Consider the following 21,356-nt stretch of genomic DNA (forward strand, 5'->3'; position numbering starts at 1 on the left):
TATTGCAGTATGACTTCAATATTACTAGACTAAATATGCCATTCCTTTAACTGTCATGCAGAATTCTAATACTATATCATATTGAATGAATGTTATATTCCTTTATTTAGAAAATAAATATTGTGTTCAGTTGAATTATTTCATATTTAATAAATTAGGAAAATGTAGTGGTGAATATGTCACACGTGTAGGTGCTAACGTAATCCGAAATATATGACAATTAGCACCTCATTATAGCATGAAAAATCAGATGAATATCAGGTATTTATTACTGCTAAATTAAAATATTCGGTCTGAATGAACACCTGCATATACTGCGGTTATTGAGGATTGGTTGGTCATATGCGCCGATAGCAAACGGAGCATAATGTGATTTGGAAATCTGGAGAAAACTGACGAACAAACTTCCCATAAATACGACTTCCTATCAGAGATGTGCAAAATGTATCAATATGTATTTTGATACTAAATATCCAATTTTTAAGTATACCAAAATAAACTACAAAGTACAGCCACCAAGCAAAGTATCAAAATAAGCTGCTAAGCTACAGTACATTGTATTTTAAAAAACAGAAAAAGACCGTTCATATACTTCTATTGTATATCAGCCTGTTCCTTGACTCAAATGGCCAAACATAAGAGCAACATCTGTTCACTGCTTAACCACACACAATACAAATGTGAAATCAAGCAAAAGATCAAATATTCTGAAGTGCCTTAAATGTATCATTACAAGTTACACGATGACTCAGATAATGTGAAGTCAGTGAAATCAAAAAGTATTAATAAACTCAGAAAGGTTTTTTTTTGCAGTTGAATTGACAGAACTACTCCCTTTTTGCACCACAGATTATTTGACTCAGCTGTCAAAACCACGACACTTAAAATGAAAAAATGACAAACAATTTAAGCACTTTGCTTCAGCAAGATCTTAAATACACAAATAGGCCTCAATGGAAGGGATCAATTATTGGCTCTAATGACCATTCATTAAAATGTATGAAAAAACAAAACTTCCTCGATATGTATGCACAAACATTTCACATGCATGGCGTGCGTTATCATGCATACATTATGGGGAAAGTATTTCTTCTATTTTCAAAATACAAAAATACTGGACACCAGGGTATTTTGATGCAAATTACATAATTATTGTATTTTATATTTAAAATACATATTTTAAACACGATTCAGAAATACTGCCCATCCCGGCTTCCTATAAATATTGTGAACTTACGGCAGCTTATTGCTACATCAGCAAATGAATTATATAGATATTCATGTGTGTCCCCCCCCCCTAATACATAAATATTGGGACACACCTCTTAATTTTTGAATTCAGGTGTTTCATTCATTCAAGTGCATTAAATGAAGCACCAAGCCATACAGTCAGGTTTATAAACATTTGTGAACGGATGGGTCATTCTAAAGAGCTCAGTGAATCTGAGTGTGGTACGGTCATAGGACACCACCTTTGCAATAAGTCAGTTCATGAAATTTCTTTGCCGCTAGATGTTCCACATCATTACAGTGGTATTATTGCAAAGTGGAAGTTTAGGAAACTCCTAGCCATGAAGTAACAGACCACGTAAAGTAACAGACCACGTAAAGTAACAGACCACGTAAAGTAACGGACCACGTAAAGCAACAGAGTGGGGTCACCAAGTGCTGAGGTGCATAGTGCATAACATTCGCCAACGCTCTGTTGATTCAATAACTGCAAAATTCCATACATCCTCTGGCATTAAACCCAGTACAAAAACTGTGCCGGGAGCGTCATGAAATGGGCTTCCATGGCTGAGCAGCTGCATGCAAGCCTCACATAACTAAGCACAGTGCAAAGCGTTGGATAGCGTGCTGTTAGGCATGCTGCCACTGGACTGGAGCACTGGACATGTGTTCTGTGGAGTGATGTTTCCCACTTCTGTCTGGCCATCTAATGGATGAATCTAGGCTTGGCAGATGCCAGGAGAGCGTTACCCGCCTCATTACATTGTGCCAACTGTAAGGTTTGGTGCAGGAGGGATAATGGTATACCTTTAATGGGTTATGCCTTTTAGTTCCAGTGAACGGAATTCTTAATGCTTCAGCATACCAAGGCATTTTGGAGGATTCTGTGCTTCCAACTTTGTGAGAAGAGTTCGGGGAAGGCCCTTCTCTATTCCAGCCTGACTGTGCCTTAGTGCACAAAACAAGATCCATAAAAACGAGGTTGGGTGAATTCGATGTGGAAGAACCTGAGTGGTGCACACAGAGCCCTGACCTCAACTCCCTCAAACACCTTCAGGATGAACTAGAACAGAATTTGCAAGCCAGGCCTTCACATCCAACATCAGTGCCTGACTTCACAATTGCTCTTCTGGATGAATGGGCAAAAATTCCCACAGACACACCCCATAAAAATCTGGAAAGCCTTCCCAGAAGAGTGGCAACTGTTATAGCTGCAAAGAGGGACCAACTCCATACGGATGCCTATGGATTTAGAATGGGATGTCATAGACATTCCTGTAGGTGTCCCAATACTTTTGTCCATATAGTGTATTTGGAAACGGGAATTTTTATTAGCAGCCTTCCTATAGGCCCATGCCGTATAATACAGAATCTATGTCAGTGAGGCATTGTACTTGTTTGTTAACCCTCTGCTCTGGATCTGGCCCTGGGTTGTATTGTGCCTTACAGCATTTGTAAACACAACGTATAGATTCTTTCTAAACTCTAGAAAGAAGTTTAAATGAGCCAGACCTGGGGCCTGTATCACAAAGTAGGTTTTCTCACTTAGCCTGATAATTTTATGGATTTATGGATGTTGGAAGTAACTGTAAGTGAACAAAGATAGTCCATTTAAACTGGGGTACCTTAAATTCTACAAGTTATCTAGTCATCAAATCGCACTTTGTGATACAGGCCACAGTACTAGTTTGTGGGCTGGCAAAATTTGAGGAGAAACCCCCGTGTAAGATTTATTGTGGGGGACCAGGGCCAATTTTTAATCCTAGTCTGGCCAGTAATGAACTAAATTAAAAGCTATTCAGGATGGATTTATGGATATTGGGTGGATGGTTGCATTTTTATAGGATATGTAGTGTTTTGCTAAATCAGTTCTCGACAAACAAAATTGCAACAATCAGGGCTGGATCCAGTCAAACTAGCAGCCAACTGGCACAAAAGGGCCTAAACAAAGTCATGGGGGGGGACATATAATATGTACACACACACACACTTACCAATCAGCCATAACATTAAAACCACCTGCCTAATGTTCTGTAGGTCCCCCTCATGCCGCCAAAACCTGTGGTATCTGACACCAAGCTGTTAGCAGCAGATCCTATGCCCTGTAAGCTCCATGCATGGACTCGTTTGTCCAACATCTCACAGATGCTCAATCAGATTGAAATCTGGAGAATTTGGAAGCCATGTCAGCACTCTTTTTCATGTTCCTCAAACCATTCCTGACCAATTTTTGAAGTGTGGCAGGGCGCATTATCCTGCTAAAAGAGGCCACTTGTCACGGATCGACCCCGGGGATCCCCGACTGACGTCACGAAGATCACGCCTCCGGGGATTCCTTGATCCTACCTTCCCCGTTTTAATGAGCTGTCAGCTCTACGCCGCTATACCGGGTTGTCCGGTTTCTCCGGTTCTCTTTGCATCCACCTACCGCGAGCTGTTGCAGATCATTTCTAGATTAGGGAGACTATTTTAGCCATCGGATCTTGCACCCTGATGCAAGATCTTCAAAAGTTACTTCTGAGTTCGAGCGTTTTTCTGGTTTTGCCTCTCCGTGTTCTCTGACCGTTTGTTCTGCCGTTTTTGACTCCGAGTTTTCTGTCCAGCCCCTTTTGATGCCCGACGTGAATCGCCTGACCTCCGCCTGTACCCCGACTACGAGACCTGCCCAGCCCCCAAGACCGACTCCGTACATCGCCCGACCCCAGCCTGTCCCACGACTACGATCCAGTCTGCTCCTTTTGTTTATTCTGAGCGATACGTTAGCCAGTAAACCTTCTGGTCTTCAGACAGTTTTCGCTTTATTTATTAAAGTCACTTGCACCTGACTCCGCGACAGCGTCCTCTTTGCCCCTCACACCACTGCCATCGGAGAATACCATTGCCATGAAGGGGTGTACTTGGTCTGCAACAATGCAGGTGGAACATGATAAAATAACATCCACATGAATGCCAGGACCCAAGGATCCCAGTGGAACATTGCCCAAACAATCCAACTGCCTCTGCTGACTTGCATTGTTCCCCATAGTGCATCCTGGTTCCATGTCTTCCCTAGCTAAACAATGCACACGCACCCAGCCATCCACAGGATGTAACAGAAAATGTGGCTCATCAGACCAGGCCACAATCTTCCATTGCTCCACAATTCAGTTCTGACATTTACATGCCAATTGTAGGTGCTTTCGGTGGTGAACAGGGGTCAGCACATGCACTCCGACTCATCTGCGGCTACAGAGCCTCATACACAGAAAGTTGCCTACACTCCATGTGCTGTGTGTTCTGACATCTTTCCATCATAGTCAGCATTAACTTTTTCAGCAATTTTGCTACAATAGCTCTCCACGCGAATCAAGAAGCCCACGGCCTTGTTGTCGGTTCACCACTTGATCTTCCTTGGACCATTTTTGGTAGGTATACTGACCACTATATACCGGAAACATCCTATAAGACCTGCCATTTTGGCGATACTCGGACCCAGTCATCTAGCCATCACAATTTGGCCCTTGTTAAAGTCGCTCCGATCCTTACCGTCCCCATTTTTCCTGCTTCAAACACATCACCTTCAAGAACTAACTGTTCACTTGCCTAATATATAATAGCAAGTGCCATTGAAATGACATAAAAGTTATTAACTTCACCTGTCCATTGTGTTAATGTTATGGCTCCAAATTACGTTGCAGATGAAGTGAATTATCTATCAGTTTTCTTGGTGGAGGGAGGGGGCTCCCATGAGAAGCTTTGCCAGGCGCCTCTGAAAAGGTAGATCCACCACTGGGAACAATTGCTCTGTCATTAACTTAGCAGCACTTGGTTCTAAACTAATTCAGGTAAATGTGATATTTTAAGCCTGAATGAGAAGTTATGTCCTAAATTAAAATAAAATACAGAATATCAGTCCTCTCCATTTTCAGTTTGGCCAAGAGCAATAAAAAATGGGCTTTTTAAACATTTTTTAATACTTTTTTTTACATATTATTTTTCTTCTTGCCAACTGGTTTAATCCAGGGAAGTATTTAGTTGAGTTCTCTAAGTCTGCAGTAAGTTAAACAGAATCTTTTTGTTTCTTTAGGAAGTTAAAAAGTACATATACAAAATTTGTGTAAAATATGTAATTACACAAACCTTTGGTCCAAAGATTCATTAAGGTTGATTACAGGTTGAAGGATTTCAATAAGTTATGAATGATATTTGATTTGGAAATGTGTTTAAACTATGACTATCGATCTACACTTGCTTTTAAATAGTTATTTTAAACTTACCCTCAGTACATATGTGAAAATGTTTATATACATGACCATGTATACACTAAACCCACTTGCACTACAATCACTTTATAAGTACTGCAAATGCTGTTTCTCTACTATACACCTTTTTACTATTTACTATTTTACTACTTCTATTAATACTTTTTACTCTATGTATTAAGTGTTATTTTACTGTGCAATAATCAGTCATTACTGGTAATGATACTCAATTGTTATCTGTATATAGCAATAAAGTTGAAACATAAATCGCAGCTAATCCATATGCTGAGCAAGCGTAAGATTTTTTTATATTTAAAAAAAAAAAAAACGTTTCCGCTATTTGTAAAAGGACATGTACATTGGGTAACACAGAGAAAGCTGCTGTTTAAACAGACACATTCTTCTGTTATACCATATCACTTGACTTAGCGCTACGCTGATGACAGAGTAATTGCCCCTCGTCTCTTTGGCCGTCCAGCGCGTTTTACGTCGGTGCATTTACCTTCCTCACCGCTTGATGTCGCCATTCGATTCTCCAGCAGTTATCTTTCAGCTGACTACTGTCTTGTCGACTTGCCCCCTAGTCGTTTGGCAGGACGGGGGCGCTGACGAGTGTAAACAGGAGGCTATGGCCGACGAAGGGGGAGGAGGCGATAACAATATCAACAACAACATGGGAAACCAGCTTCAGTTACTGCCTGGTAAAGCATTTAGCAATTCGTTTCTGATCAATTTCGCATTTCCGTCTGATACATCGGCTTTGTTAAACGCCTTTGCAATGAATGTTTCACTTTAGTTTTTGGGTTAAACCAGTAAATAGATGTGCCAACAGAATGTTTTGCTGTCGTTAGCTAACTTGCTTTCAGTTTTACAGCGTTACTCATAAAGTCTCCGTGTTACGAAACCTATTTATATTTTGGCTGTGCGCTATGTTTAGCCTGCTTGTCTCCTGACAGTGGCGGTCAGGCGAGGATGTCGAGCTGGGTAGTTGCATATTAGGCTTGTCAAGTCATGGTTGGCAGATAAGCAGGCTAGCCGCTGTTAGCGTTTTAGGCTTGCAGCTTTGTGTTGGGAGTGTTCTATACAATACATGTCGAACGGTATGTAGTTGCTAGAAATCTTAAACGCATCTTAATGGCGATGGCTCTGGTAAAATCAGAAGCACATCCTAAGCATAGTGTCAGATTAACGAGTTGACAATTATTGTTATTTTAGAAAATGAAGAAGAGGGTGACAATGACATGGAAACTGAAGATCCCGATAGTGAGGACGCGAAAAAGCCAAATATTATAAATTTTGACCCCAGCCTTCCAACGTCACATGCGGTGAGTGGTTAGCAATACTGCCGCTACAATTATGAAATCCGCTTTTATTTTTTTTTGTTTTACTTTGTTTAGAGAAAAAATACACCATATACTTATGCAGTCATGATTTTACGCAGAAAATGTTTAAATCGTTCTGGCTGCTAGTTTCAAAATGCCGTCCTTTTTGTATCTGCACTGTACCCGCGTTTATGTCTCGGTAGAAAGACTGCATAGCATAACATTATATTTTTTTAGATAAAACTAGAAGGACTGAAGATTAAGGGTTAAGACACAGAAACAGTCCGTCATTAATGGGTCTGAGAAAGGTGTATCGTGGCTCTTCCTGGCAGTACCTGGGTGTGGACATGGAGGAGTTCCATGGGCGCACAGTGCATGATGATGACAGCTGCCAGACAATCCCTGTGCTGCCGCACATGGCCGTGATGCTGATCCCGGGACAGACTCTTCCCCTTCAGCTCTTCAGGCCACAGGAAGTCAGCATGATGCGCAGCCTCATCCAGAAGGACCGCACGTTTGCTGTGCTTGCATACAGGTATAGGGCTGTGGATCGTGCCCTCTAGAGTGCATGTACATCTGAGTAATCTAGTCATCTCCCTTGGTCATTTGTGCAGAATCTATGTACTCTGCTGAACTCTGCCCTTGATTGCCAGAAAACATCTTTTTGTTTTTATCTGTACTTTGTGTAAACCTGATCAGCCAACGATTTACTATAATCATTATAGTAATGTTAAGAAAGATAAAAGGCAACATGACATCCTATTCTGCAGAATAAAGAGTGCAGTATATCGATTTACTTCCACAAATTTATACAGTCTTGGTAATCAAGATTTCTGAAGCTTTCGATATTGTCAGTAAAAGAAGTTCATAGATGCAGTTGATAAAATGGCCTGTACACCATCAACACCATCTTAAGCATTCGGACACAATTCAGATTCAGTGATGCTTTTTCCTGTTCAGTGACGCAGATGAACAGCAACCGGAGTTTGGGACGACAGCAGAGATCTACGCGTACCGCGAGGAGCAGGAGTACGGCATCGAGACCGTGAAGGTGAAGGCCGTGGGTCGTCAGAGGTTCAAGGTTCATGAGATTAGAACCCAAGCTGACGGGTAAGTGTATGGCTAAGCAGCAGAATACATCCGTTTACACAGCCACGTGTTCTTAAAATGCACTATATTTTAATTGCATATATTAAATTGTGAGCACACAATAACTACAGTTTGCTGCAGTTTTTCTAGGTCGTGTCTATAAAGTGGTGGTCTGTGAGATTATGGCAGTCTTTATTATGTGCTGTATAAATGTGCCTGGTAAGACGTTTTGGTTTAAAAAAATAAAAATAAAAATTGACCATTTCAGTTAGTAGTCACCAGTAGATGGCAGGATTCTACTAGTACTCTAGTTTACCCTGCTTACAACACAAAGAATACAGTCACAGAGTATAGTGCTGCTTATGAAGTGTGCATGGTGGGAGGTCAGGGTAAATGCACATGTTTTTTGGTCAACCTTTCCATGTCAATTTTAACATGATACACTACAGTCAATCTACACCAGCACATCCCTATTAAGCACACAAGTGAAAGATGCCCTTCAGTTTATATGGAAGGTGACTATAATCGCAATTCTGCAGCATTGCTCTGTCATTGTGGCATTTTGATAATATACATAGCAGATGGTTTTCTTAAGAGTGTGTAACCATGTCCCATGTGAATATATAGGCACCTTAATAAGAACCTTTGTAGCTCTATACTTTTTAAAAAATAGCATCCTGTTTATACTGATATTACACAATTAAGCATTAAAAATGCCTTTTTATTTAGTCAGCTAATATGCTACACTGTTTACCTTGATTGACTTTTTGAATGTCACTATGCTCAAAATAGTTTTTCCCCGCATAACAAGTTACATCTCAGGCACTGAGTAAACTGAATTTACATCCAGTAGGGAGGTGATGCTACAATTATACAATTCCTTGGTAAGACCCCACCTAGAATATTGTGTGCCGGTTTGGTCACCATACCTTAAAAAGGACATTGCTGCCTTTGAAAGGGTTCAACGTAGGGCCACGAGAATGATTCCTGGTCTTAGAGGAATGTCTTATGAGGAGAGGTTAGCTGAGCTGAATCTGTTTAGCCTTGAGCAAAGGAGACTAAGGGGGGACATGATCCAGGTCTATAAAATTCTAATGGGTCTGGATGCTGTTCAGCCAAATGGCTATTTCAATATTAGTTTAAATACTAGAACTCGTGGCCATAAGTGAAGATTAGCGAGAGAATATTGTAAATAAGTGTTAACAGTACAGTACCATTTTGGCTATATTCAGTTATACATTCCTGAAAATACTATAGATGTTAGATTTTTTTTCAAGTTTGATTCTTCCATTAATTACTTCCCCATAGGAAACCTGTGTTTCTCCCTTCTGTAGACATCTAACCTGTCATCAGTTCTCTTTCCTGGAAATTGGTCGCTGAATTGGTCGCCCAGGGCAGCATCTCTGATGGGGTGCCAACTTAGCAAACCGCCCACAATACCCTCATTTAGGGTTCTTTACTGTGAGTGAATTAATTTTATGGTTCATACTGACCGCCATCAAACCTGGCGACCCCTAGCAATTTTGTCTGGCAGTGATTCAGTCCTCTCCTGAGCCTCACTGCACAGTGGTTACATAACAGGAACTGTCTGTCTCGCGTGAGGGATTTTATGTTTTGATTTTTGTAGAATAAGCTGCCGCCATCATGGAAAATGGGAGCATGCATATTGTTTAAACACTGTTGCCTGGAATTGTGTGAAATGGCTAACAAGCCGAACAGTGGGCTGTACATTAAAAGAGCAATGGCAGTGTTGTTTTCTGCTATCAGCTTTACTCCTTGAAGTGGTGGCCCCATTTATTTTTCTCCTCCATGTGTCAAGAAGCGAGATGTGCCGGCTGTTACCGAGCACCCAACGCTATTCACTGCTGTGGGCTACTACCCAGCAGAGGCTCCTGATTAAAGGACACCTTTTATTTCAAATTCAGCTCACAGCTTGGAGTTTTTGTTTTGTGGATTTCATACAGAATCTTGTGTGTCTGGTATTGCTCAATGCTTTTTGTAGAATATTACTTTCTGTACTATGGGGCAATTTATAATGATTGAAACTTAATATAGTGAAATTGTCTGTTGTATAGACTCACAGCTGCCCGTCTGTCTGCTGCAGGATCCGCCAAGCGAAGGTGCAGATTCTGCCTGAGAGGGTTCTGCCGGACCCCCTGTCGGGAGTGCAGCTCACCCCTTTGTCCCGTCTGCACATGCATCCATGCTCCAGGCCCCCGGCCAAGCAGTGCAGCCAGGCCCAGCGCTGGTGGAGCAGATACCAGAAGGTGGGGATGCCCTGTCTGCTCTGCTCAGCCCTGAGCTTCTCTAGCTCTTAATTATCCAGCTTAAGTACTGTTGTTGTGGTGAAAGGTGCAACTTTATATGAGTACGGCTGAAATGGATGGATGGATGGATGGATGGATGGATGGACAGTGTCGGAAAATTCCAGCTGTACAAAGTGCCACACATTGAAATGTGGGACTATTGGCAGCCAGTCAAAGCATCAGTTGATAATTGCTAGTTTACCATCTTGATGTTGCTTTAAGGTGCTGAGTTAAGACTTTTTCACATGTTAACACATGTATGTTTTACTAGAGTAGTTCAAGTTGAGTGCTCTGCTGAAGGATAACTTATCAGGAAAACTGCCGTAACGTTAAGTACCATAACGTTAAGTACCACTTTGTTTTGCTGTAGTAAGGTCTGCATGTTTGGGGAAATTGGTTCCTTCATTTTATCTGTAGGTGTTACAGTTGTCATGAGAATGCTGATAGGTTAACCTCAGCCAGGACCCCAATGGACACTGCTTGTCTGTTGCTCAGTTGTTATAATATTTTCGATAGCCGGCCCAATCCCAAAAAATCACAATCGCAGCCGAAAAATTGGTTTCCCTCTAGACTTCCGTATATACCACCTCTCAGGGTTGTAGAAGGCCATGGCACAGGCAGTAGCCTCATATGTTGCTCTGATGATCCCAAACACTTTTGTCTGACAGTAATCCAGATTCCTCCTGAGCTTTGCCACACAGTGATTACCAATGAGGAATTTTCTGCCCATCTATTATGTATGTATCCAGATGGTCAACCTTCAGAACCACGTACATGCTGCAGCAGAAGATGGTTTAGCGATGGGCAGACTCTGCGTGTGGCCCTGACAAATAGCCGGTTAGCTCACACATAAATATATCCTGCGGTTTTTGTGTATTTTGTGTCTGTCTGCATGGTCTCTCTTTGCTCAGTTTGCTCACTAATGCAAGCACCAGTGTTCACAGCACCACACACTCGTACTTTTCCTGAGCTCCAGGAACTTCTTTGCTTTTCACTGAAGTTCTGTGATTCTGATGCCCGTCAGATTCATTTGGTCTCCAAACTGAGAGACCTGCCCGTGTCACCAGGAGCAGAGATACTGAGAGAAAGATCCGGGCTGCGTCTTAGGGACACAGACAGTAACTCAGTCAATTAAGCTAAATCCATTGAAAGAGAGCTTCCCCCGTGAAGCATGTTTGCACTTGTTGGTTATTCCTCCTTGTATTTCCATATTTTATCAGTAAAACTGCCTGAATTTCCTCTCTATTCTCTCTCTTTTTTTAACAGAGGAAGTTTCACTGTGCAAAAGTGACTTCATGGCCAGCCTGGGTGTACTCGCTTTATGATTCGGTGAGTGCTTGAGTCACTAACTCTGCATGTGTATATACTGTAGATATACATTATCATTCAAATGTTTGGAATCACTGAGAAATTGGTCAATGAGCCGACAAAATCCCTTGTCCTCCACTATGGAAAATGGATGATTGTCTAAAGCATTCATCTCTGTTATTGTAGTAGAAGTGTCTTTAGCCCTGGTGGCACTAACTTTGCATATTGATAAAGTCGAAATTAATGGACTTAATTCTAACAATTATTTTAACCGCCAATATTGACACAAATTGACAAATGTAATTAATTTTGGCCGATACCAATATTGTAACTGATGCATTGTGTATCTCTTGCCATTTTCAATGGGTTTGAGGAATTGCCAAGAAACTGTACATCTTTTACAAAGGTGGCCACTACTCACTTTACCGGACAGCACATACTGGCTCTAACCATGATAGAATGACACACAGGAAGGCCCATTGCACAGCTGTGCAGGAGGATCACTTCATCAGTCTCTAGTTTTAGAAACAGACGTCTCACAGGTCCTCAACTGGCAGTTTAAATAATACCCGCAAAACACCAGTCTCATCTTCAGCAGTGAAGAGGTGACTGGGAAGCCGATCATCTAGGCAGAATTGCAAAGAAAATGCAGTATCTGAGACTGGCCAGTAAAAAGAAAAGAAAAAAAAGAAAAGAACTGCATAACATCAACTGTCAAGCATGGTGGGGGAAATGTGGTGGTCTGGGGATGCTTTGGTGCTAGCAAAGTGGGAAATTTGTACAGGGTAACAGGAATGTAAAACCAGGAAGGCTGTCACTCCACTTTGCAATGTCATGCACTTGACTGGAGCCAGTTTTATTCTACAACAGGACAATGACCTAAAACACAGCTTCAAATTATGTGAGGTTTTAGAAAGGAAGCAGTCACCTCGTATGATGCCTGTAATGGTTTCAGCACAAACCTTGGACATCAACCCTATTGAGCTGTTGTGGAAGCAGCCAGACTATATGGTACGATGAGTCTCTATCAAGCTAATCTAATTCGTTGGAGGTGCTTCTGGAAGCATGGGTGAGATTTTTGCAAATTACCCAAACAAGCCAGAATACCAAAGGTTTGCAAGGCTGTAATTGCTGTGTATGGATTGGTATTCCACAGAAAAAAAACATTATTTGTAATCTTGTTGATGTCTTGACTATATTTTTTATTAATTTTACAGCTTTTCGGATGAATAAAAGTATATATTTTCAGGGAAAACGTGGAATTTTGTGATCGATTCCAAACTTTCGAGTGATAGTGTGTGATGTATTGTTCAGTCCTGAATAATACATGCTTAAGTCTTCATAGATGACGTCTCTCTTATTGTAAACCTTCTCCGTCTGCTGTGTTATAAAGTGCAGAGAGCCAGCTGGACGCTGAAACATTTATGTAGCCTGAGCTGGAAGCTAAGAATGACCTATGGCATAGATTTGCAAAGGTAATGTCACAGCTAAGACTTCAGCTGGTCTGTAAGTAGGAGCAGCGTGAAGGAGCACATAGCCTTATCTCGATAAGACCAGGTGAGGGTGATTGCTAAGTGGCCTGATTCATAGTTTTCTGCATGTCTGTGGAATGCAGCTCTAAGGCTTCTCGATGTCTGTGTGGATGGTGCTGATAATGTATCTTTATTAGGCATCACATGCCACTAGTTCAAATGGAAGGAAAAGAGAACCGAATGACCATAACGATTGTGATATGAGACCTGGCCTTGTGTAAAGACGATCCTACTATTTATATGGAAAATGGGCAGCCATTCAATATAAGGACGCTTGACCTAAGTACCTGGTGAGGTACATCTGAGGCATTTATTAGACAGTCCTGGAAATTGCAACCACTGCAGTTATCAGTATTGTCTGAAAGACAGTTTACATTACATGATTAAATCGGTATCAAAGGGTCATCTCATTGCAGATTGACGTAATTGTCACGCATGGAATGTTTGGAAGCGACGGGCAGTTTTGTTTATAACTTACGGAACAAATTACAGAAGGAACCAGAGATGGAGAATTTCAGATAACCGCATAGGATCAATGTTTAGTTGCTTTAGGAAATCATTTGGCATCCAGATATACAGTAGATTTTAAGAAGTCTACAAACCCTTAATGAATTTGCAGGTTTTTGTGATGTGAAGCCAGAAATCAAGACAAATCAAAGTTGGACATTTGTCCTTGTTTAATGTGACCACACACACACCCAAAAAAATCAAGCAAAAACAAATAATTAGGACAAATAATCACATGAAACATAAAAAAATTACATGATTTATCTTGATTAGTGGCTTCGCATCAGAAGAACCTATAATTCCAATAGGAATTTTTGTATACACTGTAGGCAGAGCGATTCCGCTTGGGCACCATATCTCTGAACCTACACACTCTTTATTGATACAAAGGATGTTTTTTTTTCTTCTTGTGAAATTGCAGCCAGGGAATGAAGAAATAATTGTAGACAGGTTCTGTACACAGTAACCAACGCTGATAGACCTTGTTTCTCAACCCATTCATTACTGCTCTGTTTTTCTCGACCAGGAGGTCCTGATGAACAGAGTGAAACAACAGCTACATGAATGGGACGAGAACCTTAAAGATGACTCCCTCCCCACCAATGCTATAGGTACCTTCCTTCAGGTCTTTAATTTCAGGCCTATATTGCGGCATGTGGAAAAAGCAAGATTCTTAAAGGAAACAAATGAAAGACGCATTAATAGCCACCTTTAGTTGGCTGTCCTGAGATCTCAGTGCTGCCTTCGACAGCCTAAGCCCTACCCCTCTCCTCCAGACTTCTCGTACCGAGTGGCGGCATGCCTGCCCATCGACGACGCCCTCCGCATCCAGCTCCTGAAGATTGGCAGTGCTATCCAGAGGCTCCGCTGCGAACTGGACATCATGGACCGCGTAAGGTTGCATTTTGCTAGACTTGCGGTCGTCACCTTTGTCCCACTCTACACTTGTGTTTGAGAACGTACGTCAGGTCCAGTATTACAGTGAGCCATCAAAGCTATTGTATTTCTGATATCTCTTTGCAAAGACGTCTCATAATTCCCTGGCAAAGGTTCGAGTGACTATTGGACCTACTACCGTATGCAGTAGTAGAATAATTGACTTACTGTATATGTGTGCTTTTGTGCAATGCAGGTACAGGATAGTCATGTGTGCTTGGTTCAGAGTACTGTGATTTTAGTTATTTAGCCCTTCCTGGAAGGTGTTCAGCCTGTTGGTGTTGCTACTTCTAGCCAGCCCCCCTTGAAACATTTCTGTCTAGAGCTTAAGGTCCAGGGTAAAGCTGACTATAGGTTAATTTGTCCTGAACTTCTCATCTGTAGAATAAAAGACAGATTTATAGAGCAGTGTTATTAAAGCGGACTACATTTCCCCTAGTCTTTTAAACCTTTTTTTGGGCAGAAACTTTATTCTAGCTACATTAAGATTGCCTTATGTACTTAGGTCCGCTATGATGGATTGATGTGTAAAATACCATTCTGTTTCCATATTTTTGATTTTGCTTGGGTGAAGGATAAAATCACCACCTATGTGCTTGACTTTGTCGTTCACTCTTTTATCTGTGGCAGTGCACTTCACTGTGCTGCAAGCAGTGTCAAGACACCGAGATAACGACCAAAAATGAGATCTTCAGGTGAGTTTGTCATGACACCTGATCATGCTCATTCTCGGGTTTTTGATGTTTTTTTTTAGGCCTTAATCATAATAAGAATTCTAATAAGACATACCAGTAAATTGTCAGATAACATCTAGTGAAATACAAAGTTAGGATTTAATTTTAATTTTAGGTGAAGGTTATTTCAAAATATGGTACATCTTAAGACAACAGACTTCAGGGAAATGTTTTTTTCTCTAAGATTTTTGTTCTTTTTTATGTGTGAGTGCATTGATGTGTCTGTGCACATGTCCAGTCATTCCATTTATATGGTTTCTGATAAGCAGTCTGGTCTAATGCAGGGGCTGTTGAGCTTTATCAACGCCCATATCATTAGTCTCAGCTAGGCTCCCTTTACTTACTTAGCGATACCTTTAATTACGGTTAGGAAAGAACCAAAGCATATCTCTTCAAAATGCATTCTACTGTCCAGCCTGCTGCATGTTCTATAGCGATGGATAGAAGTTTCACAGAAGTGCACAAGCCTTTGAATGGACTCGCATGATCAGTTACAGCTGCAATTCTCGTACTGCTGTCATCAAATGCCAGTGGAACATTTGATTTTGCATGAACGTCTTGATTTACTCAAAAGCAGAGCACTGACTGGGAAAATTGTCAGTGCAAGAACATCAGATTTGCTGTGACTCTGTATAACTAAGGCCCCGTTTACACTGTCTGTTAAATGCGACCTAATTCCGATTTTTTGCTCATATGTGACACAGATCGGATCTGTTCTGTGACAGTGTAAATGGGAAAAAAACGCATGCATTCGGATATTTCGAGATCGGTTTCAGGCCTCATTCATATGTGGAAATAAATCAGATATAAATCAGATATGGGCCAATGCGACTGTAATGTAAACAGGCAGATCGGATTTTCTGAGGCATTGAGTTCTATACGTCATTAAACTGCGTACGTGAAGCGTACGTGAAAAGTACGTGGGAAGTACGTGTGGAAGCGTAACATTCAAGAAACACACGAAACATGGAGGAGGAAAGTGTAGGGCAGTGGTCGGCGCCTGAAATAGCCTACCTTCTCACCCTGTGGGGAGAAGAATCCGTTCAGGATAAAATTAAAGGTTCCTACAGAAACAAATCTGTTTTCGAGGATATTTCGGCTGCAATGATGGCCCTTTTCCTTCTCCTTCGCCTCAAAATCGTGATGTTGTTCGGCGAACTTCGCATACATCGCAAAGCTATCATAAAACAAATTTCGCGTTCGTCCGTCTTGGCTACGGTGTCGTGCAAAAACCCCCGTTGAGCATGCGTGAAATTATAGCAAGTGTAAACACACGAATCGGATATGGGTCACAATTAAAAAGACCGTGTAAACAGACGGTCCAAAAAATCGGATATAGGCAACAAATCGGAATTAGGCATCAAGACCTGCAGTGTAAACGGGGCCTAAGTGACATTTCCAGTGTTGGTACTGTAGGGAAATGTAGAATGACTGGCTCATGGTGTCCTTGGTTTGAATTTTGCTCACATATTTCATATCACAAATATAAACACTAATGTATACATATATACACGTACACTTCATAGTATGATTTGTTATTTATTTTTTTTTTTTTCTCATCTAGGCCTTCTTTCTGACAGGCATTTTGTTAATGTTTCTGTGATTTCATAAGACTACACTCCAGAAAAAATCTCATTAGAAGCTGAGGTTATAACCTTTTATCACAAGTATTTTTACAGACTAGGCTTATTTGATTGAACTAATTTTTCCTTCCCTGGCCCATCAATGGGGGAGCCTTCCTTTCTTGTCATATCACTGCATGAGTGTTGGAATGCACGATCATTAATGTGTTTCTCTCATGCAGCCTTTCATTATATGGACCCATGGCTGCTTACGTCAATCCACATGGATACGTCCACGAAACCTTGACAGTCTACAAGGCCAACAATCTCAACCTGATAGGACGACCATCCACACAGCAGAGCTGGTTTCCAGGGTAACTCCCCATGTGCTCCGTGTTCTAGTGCCAGTGATGTGTTCACCCCTCATGCACACACTAGCCAGGCCCCCACAATAAAGATTTTCTTTTAGTCCTTAGTCTCAACAACCCCAGAGTCACTGAGCATCAATTCACATCTAAAATGTAGAAATAGATTTTCAAAGACAAAGGGTTTCTTCTTGGCTAATCTCCCCTGAATAGCACCTTGCAGTTTAGATTGCATTGTACCATTCAGATATAAACACAGGCACCGGCTACAACAGTGGGAATCTGTACTTTCTTGTTTGTGGTCCTTGGGCCCAACTGTGCATCTTGTATATTTTTTGTTGCTTTGTTATGCTGCGAATCAGTTTGAACGATGTTCACATGGACATAATGTGGCATTGAATTTTCTATTTGTGGTGTTTACAGCCCTTGCACAACTCTTCAATATGGCCACCACAGACCCTTTTCATCTTCATAAATTCATTTATTGATTAATATATAGACACCATAATACGACATAAACCACTCAATTTATTAATTTATTTATTTATTTGATTTATCGAAGTAGTTTAAAGCAGATAATTTTAATGCTTGGTTTTGCCAGATTCAGTCATTTTGCTCCTGGGACACATGTGGCAATAAGAGAAAATTAGACTTAAACCTCAATAAGGTGGAAGACATCCCTAGTCCTGTCAATACTGTATGTTCCTGCCGTAATTTTTACAAACACCTGTTGCCGGATAGGGTGTTACTGAATGTCCTGTAATCCTCAAAGGCTACAAAAAAAATATTAAACTTATGAGAATATTTATGTGATGCAGATGTGCTTCCCAAGAAAGAAAGATCACAAAATGCTTTTGGCTCATTTTTTACAAAAAGCTTGTTTAATGAGTGCCGCAGGATGTGAAGTACTGAGGCTGTTAGAGGAGCTGAGGCCGTGGTTAGGTGCCCAGATAGAATGCCTGTCGAGACAGTGTCAGCGCAAGACTAGTATGTAAAGTGTGGCACAGCTGCGTGTCCCTGCCGCACAGGGGTGATGGAGTCTCCCACTCACTGCCCGCTTTGCCTCCTCTGCTCCCCAGATACGCCTGGACGATCGCTCAGTGCCGGAACTGCGGCTCGCACATGGGCTGGAAGTTCACGGCCACTAAAAAAGACCTGTCCCCGCAGCGCTTCTGGGGCCTGACCCGCGCCGCCATGCTCCCTCGCATCCCCAAGACGGACGGCGAGGACGGCGAGGAGGCGTCCCGGCTGCTGTGCCTATGAGTGGCTGCGCTGCCCCGGGAAACAACTCCATCTGTAATAGTCAAGCTAACAACGTACTTCTTTTAATGTCTGCTTTCAGATTGCATTTTGGCCTGGTCAAGGGAATACATTAGAAATAAGCATGAAGTAGGGGCAATTGGGCGGCAGTGTTGACTAAGGACACCCAAAGAGGCTAAGAGAGTAGCTTTAGCTGCAGACTGTCACATCAGAAACATGGCATGCTAGTCTGCTGAGCTCTATCAACTCAGCACCGCCGTTGCACAGCGTCCATATACTCACTTATCCACAACAACTCGATGTGTTTACTGCTGTTTGCCCCCTACCTCTTTATCCTAGTAGGCGAGGTGGTGCCATCTACCTACAGGGAGCTCTGCATGCGGTCTGATGTTTAGGAGCGGATGAGGGGGACAAACAGCACATCTGGGGAACAAGTACTCAACTCCCTTTTGAAGTTTCTACCCGTTTTTAGTCTTCTAGATTCCAACAATGTGGATTTGAGCCTGTCTTTGAAATCTTTTCTAGGTAATCCATGTATGTCAGTGTTGGGTGCTTGCTTTCTTTCTGAGGTGTAAAGAGAAATGTATTATATGATTGTGCTTCTGAGCATTGACTTTTCAAATTGCGGTTGAATGTCTTTGCAAGGGGCATTGTGAAAAAAGGAATCTGAGATTGATTATATTTTAAGAGTTTTGAAACTTATTTTGACTAAGCAAGTGTATTTATTTTTGTTTTTTTTTTGTTTTTTTACATCTTGCTACTGTTTAAGGGGACTTTAATCATTTTGTAATAATGTTAATCTTAGGATTAACAGTGATTTGTCAGCAAACCTACATCTCACATAAATCTACAAAAATGTATGTTCCATTTTTCTGCAATATGAGCAAATGAATATAATCTAGTATGTAATATCCACATTTTTATTTGTGAATGTGTCTTTGTTAAATACAGAATGGATGACTAGAAAAACTGTGACTCTACATCCTACTTTGAGGAATTCTCTATTTCTCCACTTTTCATCTTTGAAGGTTCCATGGCTGAGGCCTTCTGGTCATACTGGGGAGGGACTGGTCATGCCCCATATTTTGGCATCCAGATCTTTCCTTGGTGAGAATTGTGCAGCATACAGGCCACATTCCTGCTTTAATTCACTGATGACAATCTGGAGATTTCTTCATCAGTGAATGGCAGAAAACTTGTTTTGGCAAAACTAACATTTAGTTCCTTTCAGTAACCTCCAGTACACTTTTGATTAATGGCCACCTATAAGTGTGCAAAGATTAATTTGAATATATAGTTTTAGATATTACTGCTGCATCCACTTATTCATTGCAGTATGTAACTTTATGGAAACAAATCGTCTAGGTAGAGGCTTCAAATATGATAAGAACTGGACTGCTATTGAACATGCCACAGGTTTGAAGAGACTTGTGTGGTTAAAAGGAAGGTCTATATTCATTTGTTTAGTAGATGCTTTTGTCCAAAATGCAAGCAAGTAATGATCACAGGGCATGGTCACTTAGCGTCTGTGGAGCAGCTGGGGTTATGGGCCTGGATTTGGGGCCCATTGGTGATATTATTATAAAAGACATGGAATTTGACCCCACACCATTCTAGTCATAGGCACATATTCCAGAGCTACACAATGTAAAGTATATAAATCTGGTATTTTGTCGGCTTTTGTTTCAGATCTAAACTTATTAGCCCACCTGGCTCCGCTCCCACCACCACCACCACCACACTCAGCTCACCCTCTCTCTCTCTCTCTCTCTCATCTGCACATACACAGACAGCCTGGAGTGGCCCCTTTAAAGGAATCCCCCCCACTCAGGATAGCAATATCACATAATGTCACTCCAGTATGTCCATATATACAATGGTTCAGAATTATTATTTTTAACAGTCAGTCCATTGGAGAGGGCTCACTCTAACCTTCAAAACGGGATGTTCTTATGAAGTTGATCACAGTGGAATATGCAGTCTTTTTTTTTATGAAAGTTCATATTTACCATATTATGAGAAGGGTCCTATCAGAGAATGTGAATAACATAAACAGTACAGATAATTAACATAAGTGATTATCAGGAGCACGTAACGCTCGACCTTTAACATTTACCATAAGTATAAATGGCTATTAAAGACAAGGTTTTTTTTATTTTTTATAACATGAATCTTGAACTCTTAATTGAACATAAAAAACACAAAAGTAACATTTTCTAACACCCTCTTTATTTGGCATCACAAATTATCCATGAACTTGGTGGCCTCTGAGGTTGGTGACTCGATCAGGCTACTCTTCCACACCACACCCGCTATCCCGACCAGCACTCATTCTTGGAAAAGGAGGGCTGGGAAGTGAAGGGAAGGGAGGGGAAGGGAGTAGGTTCTGCAGGACGATCTCCTAATGAAGCAGGTGAGATGCTGTCGGAGACTTCCTCACCACCAGTGCCAGAGAAGAGCAGGGTCAGGCTTGTATCAAGGTCTGGAGGTGAACTTCTGCAGGGATCCAGTTTTGAGCCTGTTCAAAGGCCCAGCAATTGTCCAAGGTGTCACGTGAACGGTAGGGTTCCAGCTGGTCATGGCCGACCAGTTTCACCTTGGTCTTTGGGCCACACTGAATGCGAGAGACCAAATCTTCCAGCTGCCCCAGGACAAAGTAGGATGCAGGAAATATTTTCACGTTGTTCTTTACCCAGCAGGGACCCTTAACCAGAAACTACACTGCATTACCCTACTATCTCTTTGCATGTTCTACAGATTCAAACTAGGGATGCACTGATCCAACTTTTTCAGTTCCGATACCAATACCAATACCTGGGCTTTGAGTATCGGCCGATCCCGAGTACCGATCCGATACCAGTGATTAATTAATAAGACGTATGTCACACTTAGGAGAGGAGATGGAGATTATATTTAAGGAGACATCAGGCCTAAATGACCTAAATACCTCATTTTGGAAGACAA

The 21,356-nt window shown here is 41.4% G+C and overlaps 1 protein-coding gene across 3 annotated transcripts; it reads left to right on the plus strand.

The window, feature by feature from the left end:
* The first annotated feature begins 5,973 nt into the window (after positions 1-5,973).
* Positions 5,974-19,361, plus strand: crbn (cereblon). Of its 3 annotated transcripts, XM_023805568.1 has the most exons (12): positions 5,974-6,172; positions 6,687-6,796; positions 7,126-7,328; positions 7,754-7,903; positions 9,987-10,149; positions 11,455-11,517; positions 14,062-14,146; positions 14,312-14,427; positions 15,102-15,166; positions 17,010-17,141; positions 18,212-18,428; positions 18,732-19,361. In XM_023805568.1, the coding sequence occupies exons 1-11, from the start codon at positions 5,989-5,991 to the stop codon at positions 18,393-18,395; spliced, it is 1,455 nt and encodes a 484-aa protein (XP_023661336.1). In that variant the 5' UTR covers positions 5,974-5,988; the 3' UTR covers positions 18,396-18,428; positions 18,732-19,361. The 3 variants fall into 3 exon arrangements, with proteins under 3 accessions (XP_023661336.1, XP_023661335.1, XP_023661337.1); XM_023805567.1 differs by having other exon boundaries at positions 18,212-19,361; XM_023805569.2 differs by lacking the exon at positions 5,974-6,172 and adding an exon at positions 6,200-6,571 and having other exon boundaries at positions 18,212-19,361.
* Positions 19,362-21,356: the final 1,995 nt, after the last annotated feature.

This window comes from Paramormyrops kingsleyae, chromosome 6, assembly GCF_048594095.1.
Source record: "Paramormyrops kingsleyae isolate MSU_618 chromosome 6, PKINGS_0.4, whole genome shotgun sequence".
Lineage (NCBI taxonomy): Eukaryota > Metazoa > Chordata > Actinopteri > Osteoglossiformes > Mormyridae > Paramormyrops > Paramormyrops kingsleyae.

Bases quoted from the DNA above. Each gene is read 5' to 3' on its own strand.
- crbn (XM_023805567.1), top strand. From the start codon at position 5,989: ATGTCGCCATTCGATTCTCCAGCAGTTATCTTTCAGCTGACTACTGTC. The intron at 6,797-7,125 runs GTGAGTGGTTAG...TCTTCCTGGCAG, and splicing joins GCCTTCCAACGTCACATGCG to TACCTGGGTGTGGACATGGA. The intron at 17,142-18,211 runs GTAACTCCCCAT...TCTGCTCCCCAG, and splicing joins CAGCAGAGCTGGTTTCCAGG to ATACGCCTGGACGATCGCTC.